The sequence below is a fragment of the Fragaria vesca genome, linkage group LG1 (genome assembly GCF_000184155.1).
Source record: "Fragaria vesca subsp. vesca linkage group LG1, FraVesHawaii_1.0, whole genome shotgun sequence".
Classification (NCBI taxonomy): domain Eukaryota; kingdom Viridiplantae; phylum Streptophyta; class Magnoliopsida; order Rosales; family Rosaceae; genus Fragaria; species Fragaria vesca.
This window is the reverse complement of record NC_020491.1, coordinates 8677060-8692797: the sequence shown is the minus strand read 5'-3', so window position 1 is coordinate 8692797 and position 15738 is coordinate 8677060. Positions and strand designations below refer to the sequence as shown.

The following is a 15738-nucleotide window of genomic DNA, read 5'->3' as shown; positions in this document are numbered from 1 at the left end:
TAATATATATATATATATATATATATATATATATTTCTCTTCTAAAGCATGATATCGCTTTGAAATTAAAAGTGTGGTACTCCTCATTTCGCTTACTTTTATGTCACATTTTCACATTTTCACCGTTCAATGTCTAGAATATACTATAGCTCGATCGAATTCAAGCTAACCATGCATGCCCGATGCCTCATGCCCTCGCTCTTGTTCACGTTCATATCTATGCCCGTCTTCAAGCTCATGAAAGTGAGGTTAATGGGTGAAAACGGCAAGTGAGGTTAATGCCGGATAAGGTCATGACCATGACCATGTAATTACTTGAGTAACTCGATCTTCTCCTGGCCAGTGACAAAAAGTATATAACAAAATTGTTATATTAATTGTATCAGGTATACTGATTGTGTTCATTTCTTGTTTTTCTTTTCGCTTGGGGGGTTAACAGACCTAAAGCTAATACTTGACCTCAATATGATGCATAATTAGTAGGCCCTAATTAGAGTGAAGTGCTTTCTTGGCTTGTAAATGTGTTTCACTTTTAACCATTTAGTCATCAATCAATATAAAAAGCATATGAAACGGAAAACTTTGCAAATAAAACATGATCCACATGTAGTAGCTTACAGGAGTCAATATGCTTCATTTCAGATAGAACAGGGTAGGGATTTATATTATTGGGATGCAAATCCACCTTAGACATAAAGCAACTTTCCACAACATGAAAAAATTTGGTCCAATTGAATGCCGGCCAATATGAACTTGACAAGTCTGAATGAATTATTACATTATGTTAGTGCTTAAATGAATTATTGAACTATTCTAACTTCAAAAATCTGTGTCTTTTATTAATTTATTTGCGATCGGACTTAAATGACTCACGCAAGCCGTGTTTTGTAAAGCTGTTTAAATTATTGTTTTAATTGTTATTGAGTATTGACTTTCTAAGATTCAGTTCACTTCAGTTCTTCTCATATTGACATCGGGAAGCTTTGTTTAAAAAGAAAATGTGGTATTGCACCTCTTTTCAAGTTTCACCAAGTTCGAACCAAAACCCCTTATAGCACACGAGTTTCTAGCCAGTTTCACTTTTTTTGGGCCTCCGGCTTTTTCCATTCAGGTATGCTTATAGACACCTCCTAACATATTTTGAAACACTTTAGCTTCAAAAATTTATGTCTTTTATCAATTTACCTGTGATCGGGCCTAAATAACGCACGCGTGCCGTGTTTTATAATGTTGTTGAAATTATTGTTTTAATTGGTATTGAGTGACTTTCTAAGATTCTGTTCTTTTCAATTCTTCTCATATTGACATCGGGAACTTTGGTTTTAAGAGGGAAATGAGGTATTCCTTTCATTTCAAGTTTCACCAAATTCGAGCCATAACCCCTTCCTATATATAGAACACGAGTTTCTAGCCAGTTTCACTTTTTTTGGGTCTTCCGGCTTTTCCGTTCAGGTGTGTTAGCTTATAGACACCTCCTAACATATATTGAACCATTCTAGCTTAAAAAATCAGTGTATTTTCTATTTACTTACGATCGGGCTTAAATGACTCACGCGTGCCGTGTTTTGTAAAGCTGTTGAAATTGTTATTTAAATTGGTATTGAGTGACTTTCTAAGATTCTGTTCACTTCGATTCTTCTTATATTGACATCGGGAACCTTAGATTCAAAAAAAAAAAAAAAAGAGGTATTGCCCCTTCTTTCAAGTTTCACCCAATTCGAGTTAAAACCCCTTGCTTTAACACACGAGTTTCTAGCCAGTTTCATTTTGTTTGGGTCTCCTTCTTTTCCCGTTCAAGTATGCTTATAGACACCTCCTAACATATTTTGAAACACTCTAGCTTCAAAAATCTCTATTTTTTTATCAATTTACATGCGATCGGGCCTAAATAACTCACGTGTGCCGTGTTTTGTAATGCTATTGAAATTATTGTTTTAATTGGTATTGAGTGACTTTCTAAGATTCTGTTCTTTTTCAATTCTTCTCATATTGACACCGGGAACTTTAGTTTTAAAAGAAAATGAGGTATTGTCCATCCTTTCAGTGTCACTCAATTCGAGTTAAAACCCTTTGCTAATTATGTTAGTGAACTATCTACATGTATGTTAATTATTACATTATCTCTCGTTAGGAATGATTACCCCAGCAGCAAGTTATTCATATGATGAAAGTTCTCTTAGTGCAGTGGCCGGCTCCGCTGTTTGAGCACTAGGACAACCTTATGTGATTTGTGTCTATCTAAAAACCAGTTCTAGATTACTTAATCTATGTTGATGAATTTCGAACTACATTTATAACATATAAGGTAGGGGAGAATACATTCAGTTGGCGTTTAAGATTATTCTTTGTATATGTGTTTAGATAGAGATAGAGTGGCTTATTCGTACTCTAAATTTTGTTGTTAGATATGTAAATGAGTGTATCGTATACATGGAGGTATTGCATGTAAAATAGAGACCAAGTTTCCGGCCACATTGTCCTTAAAAGATTAACTAAGTTCCCTGATCACTATATCTCGCCATGAGTTGAATGCTGATCATATGAACTGAAAGATATTAGCTCCACCAATTTATCAAGGCCAGTTACAGATTAGGTCGGTTTCCACTTCTCCTTTTATCTGAGTGTAGTTTCTTTTGCCGACCCCCGCCGCAGAACTGCAGAAACGTCACTCAGAACTCAGAAGCAACCCATGACTCCATGATCACTTGGTTTGAATCTTTCAAGTTCCATCAAATGAGTATAAGTACAGTGAAATACCATATTGATTCTATAATCACCAAACCAGGCCAACACACCAAAAGCTAAAAAAGGGTATTATTATAGACATGTTAATGTGCTGTATATATAACTGTGTCTCTTGGTCAGGTTGGTCGGGTTGGCTAGCTAGGTTATGGGCCAACCCAGAGCTTCCACACCACAAGCTCAGAAAGTGAGTGCTCGATCGATCATCTTATGCTGGCTTTTGAAACTGAACAGACAGAGCGAGAGTGAAGATCAAGAGGAATATATAGCAATCAGGACAGTGGTTGACCAGACCAAGTATGAAGTATCCACTTGGAACTACAATGATAGATAATACTATGATGGCATACATATGGAACCCAAGAATTGCGAACCGACCCATCTGGATGGAAGTCATGGAACAATCGAGTATGGCCGGCCGGTTGAGAAAAAGAAAAGAAAACTCCAATTGATCATGTCCAATAGGAACTAGGCGTTCCAATGGGAAAGGGACATTGAGCTTATTTTATCTTGTGTATTCTAATTTGTCAAACGGCGCCGGAAAGAAATAGTAACCTCACTGCTCTCACAGTCTCACCGGTCACGTCATGATGTTGCACATCTTCTAGGCACAACTTGCAAGTGATACCAACACTAAATTCGATTCCATTATGAAGAAAAATCCACTAGTATACCTCTTTCAACATCGCTTATTAATACAGACTTAACCTCATTTCAGATGTGAGAGATTGGCCCAAGTTAATGATATATAATATTTTTCATGAAAATTAATTTAACTACTATACATGAAATCAATCAACTTATTTTATGAGAACTAGTTTCATGTCTAAATCATTCTCAATTTGAGTAAACTTTTTGTAAATGTAATTACTAATAGGAATTAAAATTTACACTATCCACGGTTATTTCTTTTTTTAATAACTTAAATTTTGATTTTAGTAACGTGTTTTGTTTTGTCAATATGTTGCACGTCGCAAAAAAATGGGGTCGGTTGAAGAGACGGGTTTCCGATGAGAATACTTCATGTTCCTTCGCAAGGTGCTGGTAAAGTAAGCCCAACCCATCACAATTGGTTTGTACACACCTAACGGGTAATAACCGAATGAGTTGGACCTAATTTCCTCAGAGGGCCCACAAGCCTTAGGGTACCACAGCCCACTGAATCCAACCTCCCAAGTCCACCTGTAATGCACCCACTTGGGTCACAAGCTTGCGTAACCAAACTCGGCGTACGTTTACGTGGGTGTATTCAATATGAACGTTATTGCGTCCACACTTTTTTCCAATGTGGTATTCTTTGCTAGACCCAAAAATTAGCTGCTGTTTGACCCGGCTAGGGGTAGTTGAGATAAAGCCCAAAACAACTGTTCAACATACACCAATTACCAATTAGTGGCTAAAACTGGCCGGGGACCTTGATGATATGACCAACTGACCAACATGAAGCAGGAGTACTCGAGACTCAGGTCTCCACCTTCTTGCTTGCCTATGTTGGAGAAATCCGCAAGTGCATCACTCTTTGTGTCTCACTAACAAATTCTGAACAGTAATCGAAGATTAACCCTTTTGTTAATATATAGTGTTCAAAATACTATTGCTCAAATAATTGGATCAACACCAACAAGAAGTGATTGTACCATTGTGAAATTGCACAACCACAATCATGACAATTTAATAGAAAAAGTTGTCAGCATAGCCTAAATATGGCGTAGATCAGCAGCATGGTTGATAAAACTAGCTACCAATCCTGACTGATTAAGCTAATCGAGTTAAAATATCTCAGATGCTATCAATATGGTCCAGATGGCATTGGTGTGAGATTCATCTTTGCAAAATGGTACTCTGTTTCTGCATCATAGGTAAGGAACCATTCAGCGCAAAAGGAGATTCGTATTGTCTGCCACTCCCTGCTCTACTTTATTGTGTTCATCATGAATGCCTTCTTGCTTATCCATTCTCACCTCCAATAGACTTAACCAAATTTGGAGTGCGAGTACGTAGGCTCACATCAATTTTCAAGCCTTTGATCATGGCTCAACTAGAAATTGCAGGCATCAAAATAAGCATGTACTTTAGGCTAAACGCATCAGAATTCATTAGGCTTATGATATTCAGCAAATATGGAAAAGACTGAACTTAAACCTAAATCACCCAACCACAAAATGCACAATTAGCAAAAGTCAGTTTCCTTCCATCATAAACCCAAAAGCTATCAGATTACAGAGACCCAGAACAACTCATAACCTGAACATTTCACATTCCCAAAAGAGAAACAGAGCAACAGTTCTAAAACACAAAAACCCATTAGCCTTCCTCAACTTATTAGCCCTAGACTTCTATACAAACTTCCCACAAACTTCTCACGTGCTTCAAGCAGCAGCTTTCTTGGCTTTCTTAGCAGCCGGGCTCTTGATCGACTTGGGCTGCTTCGGCTTTGCAGCGCTCGATTTCTTGTTCTTCTTAACCTGCTTCTTCTTCGGAGCAGCAGCTGCCTTAGTCTTAGTCTTGGTCCTAGTAGACTTAGTCTTCTTATTCTCCTCCTCCTTGGGCTTGGAAGATGCTCGAGTTGTTCTTTTCCCTGTGCTCTTGTCCTTCTTCCCTGCCTCAGACAACTTGTAGGACGCCTTGACCTTGACCAGCTTCCCTCTGGCCTCCGAGTTTTTCAGCTGCAAAGCCAGAGTCTTCTTGAAATTGACCGGAAGCGCCTTGTGATTCTCCTCCATGTACTTGGCTATGGCGTATGGGCTCGATCCGCTCTTCTCGTTCAGAGCCAACAGTGCCTCCTTGATCATCTACACAAAATTTACGATCAAATCAATAACCAAAATAAACACAAATATGACAGTAAACTAACAATAAGTCAAATCCAAGTACCTGAAAATAAGGAGGATGAGGAGCGGTCTTGGGTTTGGTTTTGGTCTGTCTAGGCTTCTTCTCTTTCAGATCCTTCAGCTTCTTCTCCCTCGCCGGCTTCTCTTCAGACTTGCTGGGTTCTTCAGTCGCCGGCGGGGCCTCCACGGCCGGAGCAACGACTTCTTCGGTGGCAGACATCGCTTGATCAGAGCAACAACAACGGTTTTTCTGAGTGTGGAAATTAACACAGAGGATGATGTTAACGCTGTTAGGAAATGAACCTATTTATATTTATATGGCGGTTGTGATCCGCGCCAAAGCAACGGAGTCATCTGATTGGCTGCGTGAGGGATCGCTCCTTTGTGCTCTGGAAGTATTAGGAGCGTACACGTGGACAGAAAGTTCTGGAGACTCTTTTGGTTTTGTTTAGAGGGAAGACCGAGTCTGTGTTTTCTTTGTGATTTTTGAGGTTGATTATCTGGGGGTTTAATTTGTGTTTTGAAGTGAAATTTTGGGGGATTGAAGAAGGGAAAGAGGAGGTTGTAATGTGGGTTGAAGCAGCGAAAATGGTTGGGAATTGAGGGTGGTATTAAGGCAGGGAAGAGTAACAGTTTGTTTTACAAGAGAAGGAGAGAATAACATGGTTGGGTTTCTTCTGTTCATTCTTATCTAGTTCTGGGGTACAATGGGCGCCTCCAATGAGTCCAATCCATTAAATGATACAAACAAATGTTCTGTATCAATGGATTCTCCTTTTACCTCCCACCAAGAACTAACGAAAATGCAGGAAGGTTTGAGTTTTTAACTTGTTCCCGGAGATAAACATGCAGCGGGTTAATTGTAAAAACAGATAGTCCCGTATTACGAATTTAAAATAGTATGATACATAGACAACACTCATCGAAGAACATCGAGCACCCACCTATAAACCACTCTAGTTTGCAATCCATTATTGGTTAACATTCTTGCAAAAAGGAAGATAGGAAGTGTGATTTCACATCCCTTTATCTATAATCGCCGATTGCACCACAATTTTTTCTTCATAGTGAAAGCTCGAGTTCAACTAAAGAGAAGTAGAATGATATGGTTCCTGAAGCTCATCAACCAGTATCATCATGTCCCATTGGACCAATAGAAGTATTCAACTATTATGCTAAACTAATGAATTGATAACTAAACGTTAATATAACATACAGATCTTATTCAACATATAAACTTGTCTGCAAACCAGAGTCTGATTCAGGACGAAAATGCAGACAGGAATGGAATTGAGAAAAGATAAGGGACAATTCTCTGCAGCCAAGAGCATGAGAGCAAGTCTACTTAGAAAAACAACATCCGACTTCCAAGTTTCCTGCACAAAAACTACTTGGGACTTGCCACAAATTTATCCTCCAATTCAAAAATATGCCGTGGTGATTATGCTCAAAATCTAGAAGGCAATTCACAACAAAGTGTCGATGTTAACAAAAGGAATGGAAGTCATACAATAGCACTGATTTGTACTTTTGTTTGACCCAAAAACAGTGAAGGTTATAAACTGTTTCTCAATGAGTGCTACCTTAACAGGATCAAACCCAGAATATGCATCAATACATATTAGGATGCCGCAACACATAAAGATATAATCATGTTTGCAGCAAGAAATGCAAGTCACATAAGACTAAGAAAAAGCTTCATTGGTTATGTCTCAACGACTACTACCAAAAGGATAAATTTAGAAGATGCATCTATCAATTTAGGCATGCGACTATCCTATGGCCACTCACTGACTTGAGCAAGAGCATATTAGAAGTGGGATGGATGATAAAATGTCTAATTTGCAAACTACAAGTATCCCCAACCATCAATCACAAAATCATAAAAATCACTCTATTGTTAAAACGACAGGAAGAATGTAACACAGGCGTGTAGCTTTATGCCCAAAATTTCACTCAAGTAGATAGCCAGCATTTGCCAAACCTAACATATTATCAGAAAGTCTAAAGCCCGACTGAAATCGATCTAAAAGATGATACGAAGTTAAGAGCAAAAACATAGATATTGATCTTAACTTATTTTTCTGAAGATGCTTAAAACTAGAGATCTGTGAGTAGTGAAACCCCAACACACATGTTTTGTACCTTACTATTCCTAATTTTCCATCATTAGCTCAAGCACAATCATAAATAGTTCTAGTTGACCTTAAAAACAAGTCACCACCTATAGTTTCAACCTTAAAACAATTAAATCGGATGTCATCCACATACACCTGTGCCACAAGAAAATACCTCCAGGATCTCCCACAATAATAACTTATGTGAAATTGTAAATGATTGGACACCACATGACCCGATCCATCAGTAATGCTAATTGCAAATAATCCATGAACAAAATTCATTTGAACAATTCTACTCCAACAGGTGGCTACTCCCTTCCCTCAGAAATATGAACAGAAATTCTAGTAACACTGGCATAACAGTTCCATGCAACATGGAAGACCTTTAACATGATCCATTATCTCCTTTGTTTGTGTCCTAGTAACATAACTCCATGATAGGCTTTAAAATTGTGTCTCCAATCAAACCTTCATGTTTAATCTCCATGTTTCAATCTGCTGCTTAATCTTAACTCTTGTATCTCCATGAAAAGTTAATATCCTAAATCAAAAACCTTTTACTTCCAATAACCAAACTTCATTCCTTTAAACCACAAAATTAACAATGATCATACAAGCATCTTAACTTCAGAAGAACAGTCATAACAAAGCTCTTCAAGCTATCCAGCCTAGGCTAAAGGGGTAAATCTCTCACAACCTCCATACAAATTCTTACTAGTTTGAGTAGTTTCTACGTAAAGCCTTAGACACTACCTAAGGTCCTAAACTACAAACATCAAAACTTGGGAAAGCCCTACCCCAACTTTCGTTAAAAAAAGAAAAACAACTATTAGGTAAAGAAGATGGAATATATGCACAAAAGCAGGATAAAGGCAAGAGAGAAAAGAAATATGCAACTTCTTTCTAACAGCAAGCCTCTTGTACGTCCTTGAACAATGCATCCTAAAGATTCATTCCCACCTGATCACAATTAAATAAGACAATCAGATCATTCATAAAAGTAATCCACAATGACAAATTATAACATTGCAAACCATTTGTATTACCAACTACTTATGGGATCTAACAGTAGCGACCCCGGCCATATGATTGATTGGGCCCATAATGAGGTGAATGTGGACCATAATGAGACTGCACAATGAGATTAAAGAATACATCATCATCATCATCATGCTAACATACGATGAAAATCAGCAACAAATAGGCATTAACTGCTTACTTCAGGACCATGATATTGATGAGGGTAGAGATTGCTGCTAGCTCCATAAGTATCTAAAAAGAATAGGCCAGTTAAGTGAGTAACTAGTGAAGACAGTAGCCAAATGAGCAAGCATGGGAAGAGAATTAGCGAAATCTCCATACCACTGTAATGACCACTGTAATGGTTTCCGCAAAATGAAGCTGTTGGATCATTATAATTCAATCGTGGCCGAGCTCTATTAGGCTCCAAGTAATCAGGATCATAGTCCTAAAAATAGCACAGTTCATATGCAATGAAGGATCATAAAAGGGAATAGAGAACAACAAAAAGAAATAAAGAAAAGCTTACTCTCATATGGAATGGACGCTTCATGCCTTGTGTTCTATCACGTTCATCATAAAAAGAAGGTTCATCAAAGCGACCACCCATATGTGGCCCATCAAAGTGACCCCCAATGTGTTGCCTATCAAAGTGACCGCCCAGGTGTGGCCCATCAAAATGACCGCCCATGTGTGGCCCATCAACATGACCACCCATGTGTGGCCCATCAAAGTGACTCCTCGTGTGTATCCCATCAAAGTGACCCCTCGTGTGTGGCCCAACAAAGTGACCCCTCATGTGTGGCCCATCAAAGTGACCCCTCCTGTGTGGCCCATCAAAGTGTCCTTGTGGAGAATGAGGATGCCTCCTAGAAGGAGCAGGCATACCTCGGCCTCTATCAGGGGCACCATGCGAAGATCTATCGACATAGGGTCTTGGTGATGGGGAAGCAACTCCAGAACCTCCACCGGATGAAAACTGTCCACCTCTGAAAAAGCCCCTTCTGCCCCCTGGAGTGTGCACTACAGAATGAGTACGATATATGGGAATGGTGAATTGAAGATTTCTAAACATAATCATAAGCACTATAATAACCTCGTCCACGAAACTCGGCATGTGGATTATCATAGGCATGTTCTTTGAAACCCCTGCCAGTTTGACCACGTCCACCATCATAAAAATGTCTGTCACGTTGAAAATTTGCTCGATTGAACGCATGTCCACTGCGACCAAAATCCCTACCTACACAGTTATAGAAAGGAAAATCAAACTAAACTTGAAGTAATTATTTTATTATTTTCATTTTTATTTTATAGAAACCATCAGTAAGAAAATAATACAGAAAATGAACTCTACCGAATCTTGAAACACTGCTGCCAGCACGGCCAATTCGAAATCCACCACGTATTCCACCCTTCACAGCCTGAGTTTTAGGCAAAGGATTTGAAAGTCTTGCTTTCACTTTTATCTGAAATTAGAGCAACCAACATAAGTGTTTAATACGTTAAGATATACTTGAAAGTATGCAGATCCAACTGCTATTGTTTTCCATGAATGACATGCAAACATCTGGCTAAAATTTCTATTCGGACACGGCATTGATATAGGTTGTAAATAGTCAAGTTACTATGTAATGTGCCAGATACCACATTATTTGTTTTGAAAGAGATCGAAGAGGAAAACAGAAACATACCTTTAAATTCCCATCATCCAGTGGTGTATTGTTTATAACATTAACACATGCCACAGCAGACTCATGGCAAGAGAAATCAACAAATCCAAAATCTTTTCGCTTGGCTGTAGACATATTTCGGGCCAGAACGACACGTACTATTTCTCCATGGCATTTAAATTGCTCTCTAACCTGTTTCTCGTCCCAATGAGGTGGAAGCCCGTCCACAAATATTGACTTCACTTGGGCCATGACCTCAGGGTCAGGCTCACATATAGGTTCAGCAAAGGCCACTTTGGCAGTTCTTTCAGGGTGGCCAAATATAACATCAGGCTGCTGAAGCCTCTTATATGCAAGCATAGCATCACCATGACAAGAGAACTCAACAAATGCAAAACCTCGGCTCAACCCTTCACGTTTAATATCTGGGACGAGGTTTATGTTCTCAACACCTTCAACCTCATAATCCTTTAGTTTTTGTTTAACCTGTCATCCGACATTATGATACAAGAGAGTAAACAATCCTGTAAAGAATATTCACAAAATTCTAAAGGTAATTATATCGTCTGCATTTTTATTTATTTAGGTTTACATTTAATATATCTCCTTCAAGTGATTCATGTATTCAGGAGAAAAATAAATAAACAAAAAATGATTGGTCACTTACCGCTTCCTTTGTCCACGTTGTGCAAATGTTACCTATGAACAATGTGGTATTGTCCTCACTGGGCGCTGTCCCGCATCGTTTCCCTCGAATCTGAAAATTGATAATTAGAATGAAGCATATAAAAATAATTGAAACAGGAGAAGAGCAAAGTAAGATCCATACAGCAGGGTTTTTCATTTCAGACAAAGCACGCCTCGCATGCTCCTTATCTTTGAACTCCACAAATGCATAACCCTTATTCTTATTAGTTGAAGGATTCTTCTGTAACCTGACCTCAACTATCCCTCCAATCCTCTCAAAGACCCTTCTCACGTCTTCCTCCTCAACATCCGGATCAAGACCATCAAGAAATATCTCCCGCTCTTTCTTTATCTTGCGCTCCTTTGCTATGGCTGTCAACTGCTTGCGTTCATCCTCCAGTTTCACACTTTCTTCTTCATGATCCTCTGCATCATCTCCTGGAAGTTCTTCCTCTCCATGTTCATCAAGATCAAGTTTTTCACCATACTCCATTTCCTCATCAACATCATACATCTCTTTTGCAAGATCAGTATCTTCACCTTGTAGTCTTGTTTTGTCATTTTGTATCTTGTGAGCAGACTCAGAATAGGTCTCCTCATTACTATAAGTATCCTTAGACTCTTCTTTCTGTTCTGCTCTCACTTCTATTTTTTCTCTTACATCGCCTGCAAATCCATTTTCTGAAGACTTTGTAACCACCTCAACTACAGACTCTTCTATCTCAATAGGATCCTCTTCAGCAAAGGGTGGCTCATTCTCTGAATTCCTTGCGACCTCCTCAACTACAGATTGTCTTGTATCACAGGGCGGCTCATTTTTTATAGACTTTGCACCATCCTCAATTACAGATTCTTCTATCGCAACAGAATTTTCTCCGTCACATGGCGGTTGATTCTCTGAAGACCTTGCAACCTCCTCAAGTACAGATTCTTCTTTCTCAATGTGATCCTCTTGATGACAGGGTGGCAAACTCTCTGAAGACTTTGCAACCTCCTCAACTACAGATTCTTCTTTCTCAACACGATCCTCTTCATCACAGGGCGGCACACTCTGTGAAGACTTTGTAACCTCCTCAGTCACCGATTCATCTAATACAGCAGGATCCCCTTCACCACTGGGCGGCACATTCTCAGAAGACTTTGCAACCTCCTCAACTACAGATTCTTCCATCTCAATAGGAACCTCTTCATCTTCACTAGGATCTATTTCTACTCCAACGTCCCCTTTTTCATCTGTCGCAGAAACTCCAGCATTCTCAGCGGCCGGTACTTCTGCCTCGACAGCTGTTTCTTCCATCCCTACATTCTCAACCTCCTCCTCCGTGAACTCCACATCCTCAATATCTGCCTTTTTCTTCTTACTCGGTGCCTTCCCTTTCGCTTTCGCAGACTCTAGCTGTGCCGAAATATTCACCGATGTCAGTGTCCTTGCTCTCCCGGAAGTCCTTCTCGCTATTGATGCAGTTGCCGCACCAGCTTCAGTGCCCGGTGTCCCCTTAGCACTACCAGGCGACTCCTCCTCGGCTAGTAATTCAAACACAAGTCAATCAGTAGTTCACTACACTAACACTACCATCAACAAACTCAAGGAGCTACTAAATCATTCATCTACAAAACTAATCGCTAATATTATGCTTAATTCTTTAGCCAATTTATTTCTAAGATACTGATTTTCAAAGAGTAACAATCTCAATTTGCAAAATAATACTCCTAAATCAGTTAACCTAATAATCTGACGTTCGAAATGAACTAGCGAACAACTCAGTTTAATCCGTACCTGAAGATTGACGGAGTTTTGAAGCAGCAACCGGAGTGGTTTCAGTCTTATTGACCTGCTTGGCTGCTCTGGCAGAACTCCGCTTCGTCTCGGCGGTTTTAGGAGTCTCTGTTGACGGCGACGGCTTTGCTTTGGAGGCCGATTTTCTCACCGGCGGCGTTTTCTTTGCCGTCGGCGACGGCTTCGAAACGCCGGCATTGCGAGTTTTCATGCTGGTTATACTAACGGTTAAAAATCCCTAAACTACCGGATAAGGTTAGGTTTGGTAATCGAAGCTTGAAGCACGTCACAGGAAATTTTGATTTGACTGAGTGGCGGACCACGGTGGAGCTCCTGAGTCCTGATGCGAATGAAAGTCTTCACTTTCCAGTGTCGTTTTGGTATATATATAGGAGAAGGAAAAGTCGCAAAACTACCTAAAGCGACGTCGTTCTATAAACGAAACCCAACCTCGTTCGCGCCGGTTATATTACACGCGCGGACCTTTTATGGCTTAAAACTACTCGGAAGTCGGAAGTAGCAAACGACTGTCACTGAAACGCTGCGTTTTGCTCGTTAGAACCGCCGAAGCATGGGTGCCACAGAATCCTCACTCTCGAGCTCACAGGTAGTTGAGCTAATCAACTCCAATTTTATTTTTTTAAATTTCTTAATTTAATTGACGGTGTATAATTAAAATTCTTGTTATGCGTGCAGAGGCGGCCGGCCGATGAAATAACCACCGTGTCGGAGCGATCGGAGGTCGCCGATCCTATACTAGAGAGGCTGAAGTCGCTAAGAATTGTGAGTTTGTGTTTACGGCATTTCAAATTAGGATTGATTTGAAAGGAGAAATTAGTTAGGGTTTGGATTTATGACAGTAAATTTGTTGATTGCAGTCGACGCCGTTATTGACTTCACCTCCAAGTGAGGGTAGCTTGACTGACATTTTAGTGAGGAAGCCTTCGTCTTCTTCAGATCCCAGTAAGCTTCTTCTTCACTTTTTATGGTTATGAACTTATTTACAGCATTATAAATTTCAATTCTTGCGCTATAAGCACAGTGGTTGAATTGAATAGGTGCTTTGTGTTGTCTATGCAACATAGTCTCGAAGTGGAAATTGTTAGGTGATGAGGTGGATTGTTCATTAGTTTGTTCTGAATTGTCTATATAGGTATTGTGGATCCGAAAGTGCTATTCGAACTCTTTGCGATGTACCGCGAGTGGCAAGAGGAGAATGTCAAAAGGCTGAGCCAAAAACAGGTTTGCATTGATGCCTGTTGATTTTTTAGTTTCAACAACTATAACAGATGTTGCAGAACTTCAGTTTTTGTCTCTCTTTTTTATCTTGAGGGTTTTGTTAGTGGAGACTAAAAGTCCCTGGGGAGCATATTGATTGACTGTCAAAGTTAATGGAAAATATTAGAATACGTGATTTTGTAGTGATCTTCAGTGTGATGAATCATGGATTTGAAAGCATTAGAGTGATCTTTGGAGTCATCCTTATGCTACTCCATCAGGCTAACATTTGATTTACACTATGATTAGTTTATTACGATCTCTTCTAGTTTTTAGTTTTGTTGATGAGCTGAATTCTGTTACCATCACCACACTCGAGTGGTACGATGCACTTGCAGAATAACTCAGATTCGTAGCTACTTGTGATCAGTATTTCAGCCAGATTGCTTGTTTAACTGGGCTGCCTGGGATTTTCATTTAAATGTTCTAGGTAATAGAATGAAACAGCTGAACTGAAGCAAAGGGATCATGGTTAAGTCTGAGATCAGTTAAACAAAATTTCAGAGGTGATAGTCAGCTTTAAAGAAAATGTTTAAAGGAAACTGAAAATTAAGCTCTCCCTCCTTAATCTTTTGATACTATGGCTAGCTGGTTCTCTGGACAAGTTCTACCAACTGTGCATTCATATGTAGTTGCTCAAAATATCACAGAGTTGTACCCTGTTATTCTCATGTTTTGACAATCGGAATTTTACGAATTTTGTGGTCTGCTCTTTCTTTTAAGGACCTTTTGCCTATACATTAAGATTTGGGAAAGACTGGCAGGATATTGGATTAATTTGATTTTCCTGCCTACCTTTGTCTCTGCAAGAACTATGTAACTAACATTGTGGTTTTGATGATAATTGCGACAGGAAGAGATAGAGAATAAGATAGAAATTGCGGACGCGTTGGCTGCTAAACTTCAACAACGTTTTAATTATTCAGTGACGGCAATGAAGACATCCTCACAACATTTATCTGGAGGTAAATTGATCTCGTCATATATGCAATAGATGTTTTTCCACTAGGATCTTTTGCCTTAACAGAATTTGATGGACCTAATATATGGTAAAATTAGTTGTACAGCTTTGTGACATTAACCTTTTCATTGAAACATGGACACAGTTTATGCATTGCAGGTAGAGCTTGGGGAACTTAAAGGAAGGTTGACGGAGGTTATTAGCAACTGCGATGCAGTGTGCAAGAGAATATCTGCCGAGGGACCCGAATCTCTTCGGTCATCTGTTAAACCGTTAGTTATCTGCACCGCACAGCAAGTAGACCAATCTAACTCATCTGATATGCAAAGAGATCCAACCCCAAGTCTACCTTCTGCCGAAACCAAGTTAGACTGATTCGGTATTCTTATTGTCTTGTACAAATACTTTGTAGAGCCAGTGATTCCAGTGACATCATGAATAATACAAAACATTTGATGCTAAAAATATCATTGTTGATTACCAAGTATATCTATTTCCAGAAAATGAGCTGAGTTTTAGAGAGTGAAAGTGATGCTGTTGTCTCTCACTCTTTCTCACCTAATAGAAAACGAAAAGGACAGAAGACAACCCGCCAGGATTTTGTGCTTTTTCTTGTTCCTACTCTTCCTCGTTTCTATTAAGCTAGTAA

The 15738-nt window shown here is 39.4% G+C and overlaps 3 protein-coding genes across 3 annotated transcripts; 1 reads left to right on the top strand and 2 right to left on the bottom strand.

Moving 5' to 3' along the window:
• Nucleotides 1–4826: 4826 nt before the first annotated feature.
• On the bottom strand, nucleotides 4827–5855 carry LOC101303933 (histone H1-like). Its single transcript, XM_004287779.1, has 2 exons — nucleotides 5617–5855; nucleotides 4827–5534 (listed from the first exon to the last, which is right to left on the bottom strand). Exons 1-2 carry the CDS (start codon nucleotides 5791–5793, stop codon nucleotides 5112–5114), a joined length of 600 nt encoding a protein of 199 aa, XP_004287827.1. The 5' UTR covers nucleotides 5794–5855; the 3' UTR covers nucleotides 4827–5111.
• Nucleotides 5856–8256: 2401 nt separating this feature from the next.
• On the bottom strand, nucleotides 8257–13143 carry LOC101299818. The gene is made up of 11 exons (XM_004289045.1): nucleotides 12851–13143; nucleotides 11216–12597; nucleotides 11054–11143; nucleotides 10408–10872; nucleotides 10071–10182; nucleotides 9810–9956; nucleotides 9243–9724; nucleotides 9056–9161; nucleotides 8913–8965; nucleotides 8740–8824; nucleotides 8257–8653 (listed from the first exon to the last, which is right to left on the bottom strand). Exons 1-10 carry the CDS (start codon nucleotides 13059–13061, stop codon nucleotides 8756–8758), a joined length of 3117 nt encoding a protein of 1038 aa, XP_004289093.1. The 5' UTR covers nucleotides 13062–13143; the 3' UTR covers nucleotides 8257–8653; nucleotides 8740–8755.
• A 208-nt stretch (nucleotides 13144–13351) lies between these two features.
• On the top strand, nucleotides 13352–15636 carry LOC101303642. Its single transcript, XM_004287778.1, has 6 exons — nucleotides 13352–13457; nucleotides 13547–13633; nucleotides 13729–13813; nucleotides 14004–14092; nucleotides 14982–15093; nucleotides 15235–15636. The coding sequence occupies exons 1-6, from the start codon at nucleotides 13422–13424 to the stop codon at nucleotides 15462–15464; spliced, it is 639 nt and encodes a 212-aa protein (XP_004287826.1). The 5' UTR covers nucleotides 13352–13421; the 3' UTR covers nucleotides 15465–15636.
• Nucleotides 15637–15738: the final 102 nt, after the last annotated feature.

What these genes read in the sequence shown, in the direction of transcription:
- LOC101303933 (XM_004287779.1), bottom strand. Translation starts at nt 5,793, where the DNA reads ATGTCTGCCACCGAAGAAGTCGTTGCTCCGGCCGTGGAGGCCCCGCCG. An exon ending in CTCATCCTCCTTATTTTCAG is followed by an intron (nt 5,535 to 5,616) that starts GTACTTGGATTT and finishes AATTTTGTGTAG; the next exon opens with ATGATCAAGGAGGCACTGTT.
- LOC101299818 (XM_004289045.1), bottom strand. Translation starts at nt 13,061, where the DNA reads ATGAAAACTCGCAATGCCGGCGTTTCGAAGCCGTCGCCGACGGCAAAG. An exon ending in CTGAAATGAAAAACCCTGCT is followed by an intron (nt 11,144 to 11,215) that starts GTATGGATCTTA and finishes ATCAATTTTCAG; the next exon opens with ATTCGAGGGAAACGATGCGG. An exon ending in AGCGTCCATTCCATATGAGA is followed by an intron (nt 9,162 to 9,242) that starts GTAAGCTTTTCT and finishes TGCTATTTTTAG; the next exon opens with GACTATGATCCTGATTACTT.
- LOC101303642 (XM_004287778.1), top strand. Translation starts at nt 13,422, where the DNA reads ATGGGTGCCACAGAATCCTCACTCTCGAGCTCACAG. An exon ending in GGCTGAAGTCGCTAAGAATT is followed by an intron (nt 13,634 to 13,728) that starts GTGAGTTTGTGT and finishes TGTTGATTGCAG; the next exon opens with TCGACGCCGTTATTGACTTC. An exon ending in TTCGTCTTCTTCAGATCCCA is followed by an intron (nt 13,814 to 14,003) that starts GTAAGCTTCTTC and finishes TTGTCTATATAG; the next exon opens with GTATTGTGGATCCGAAAGTG.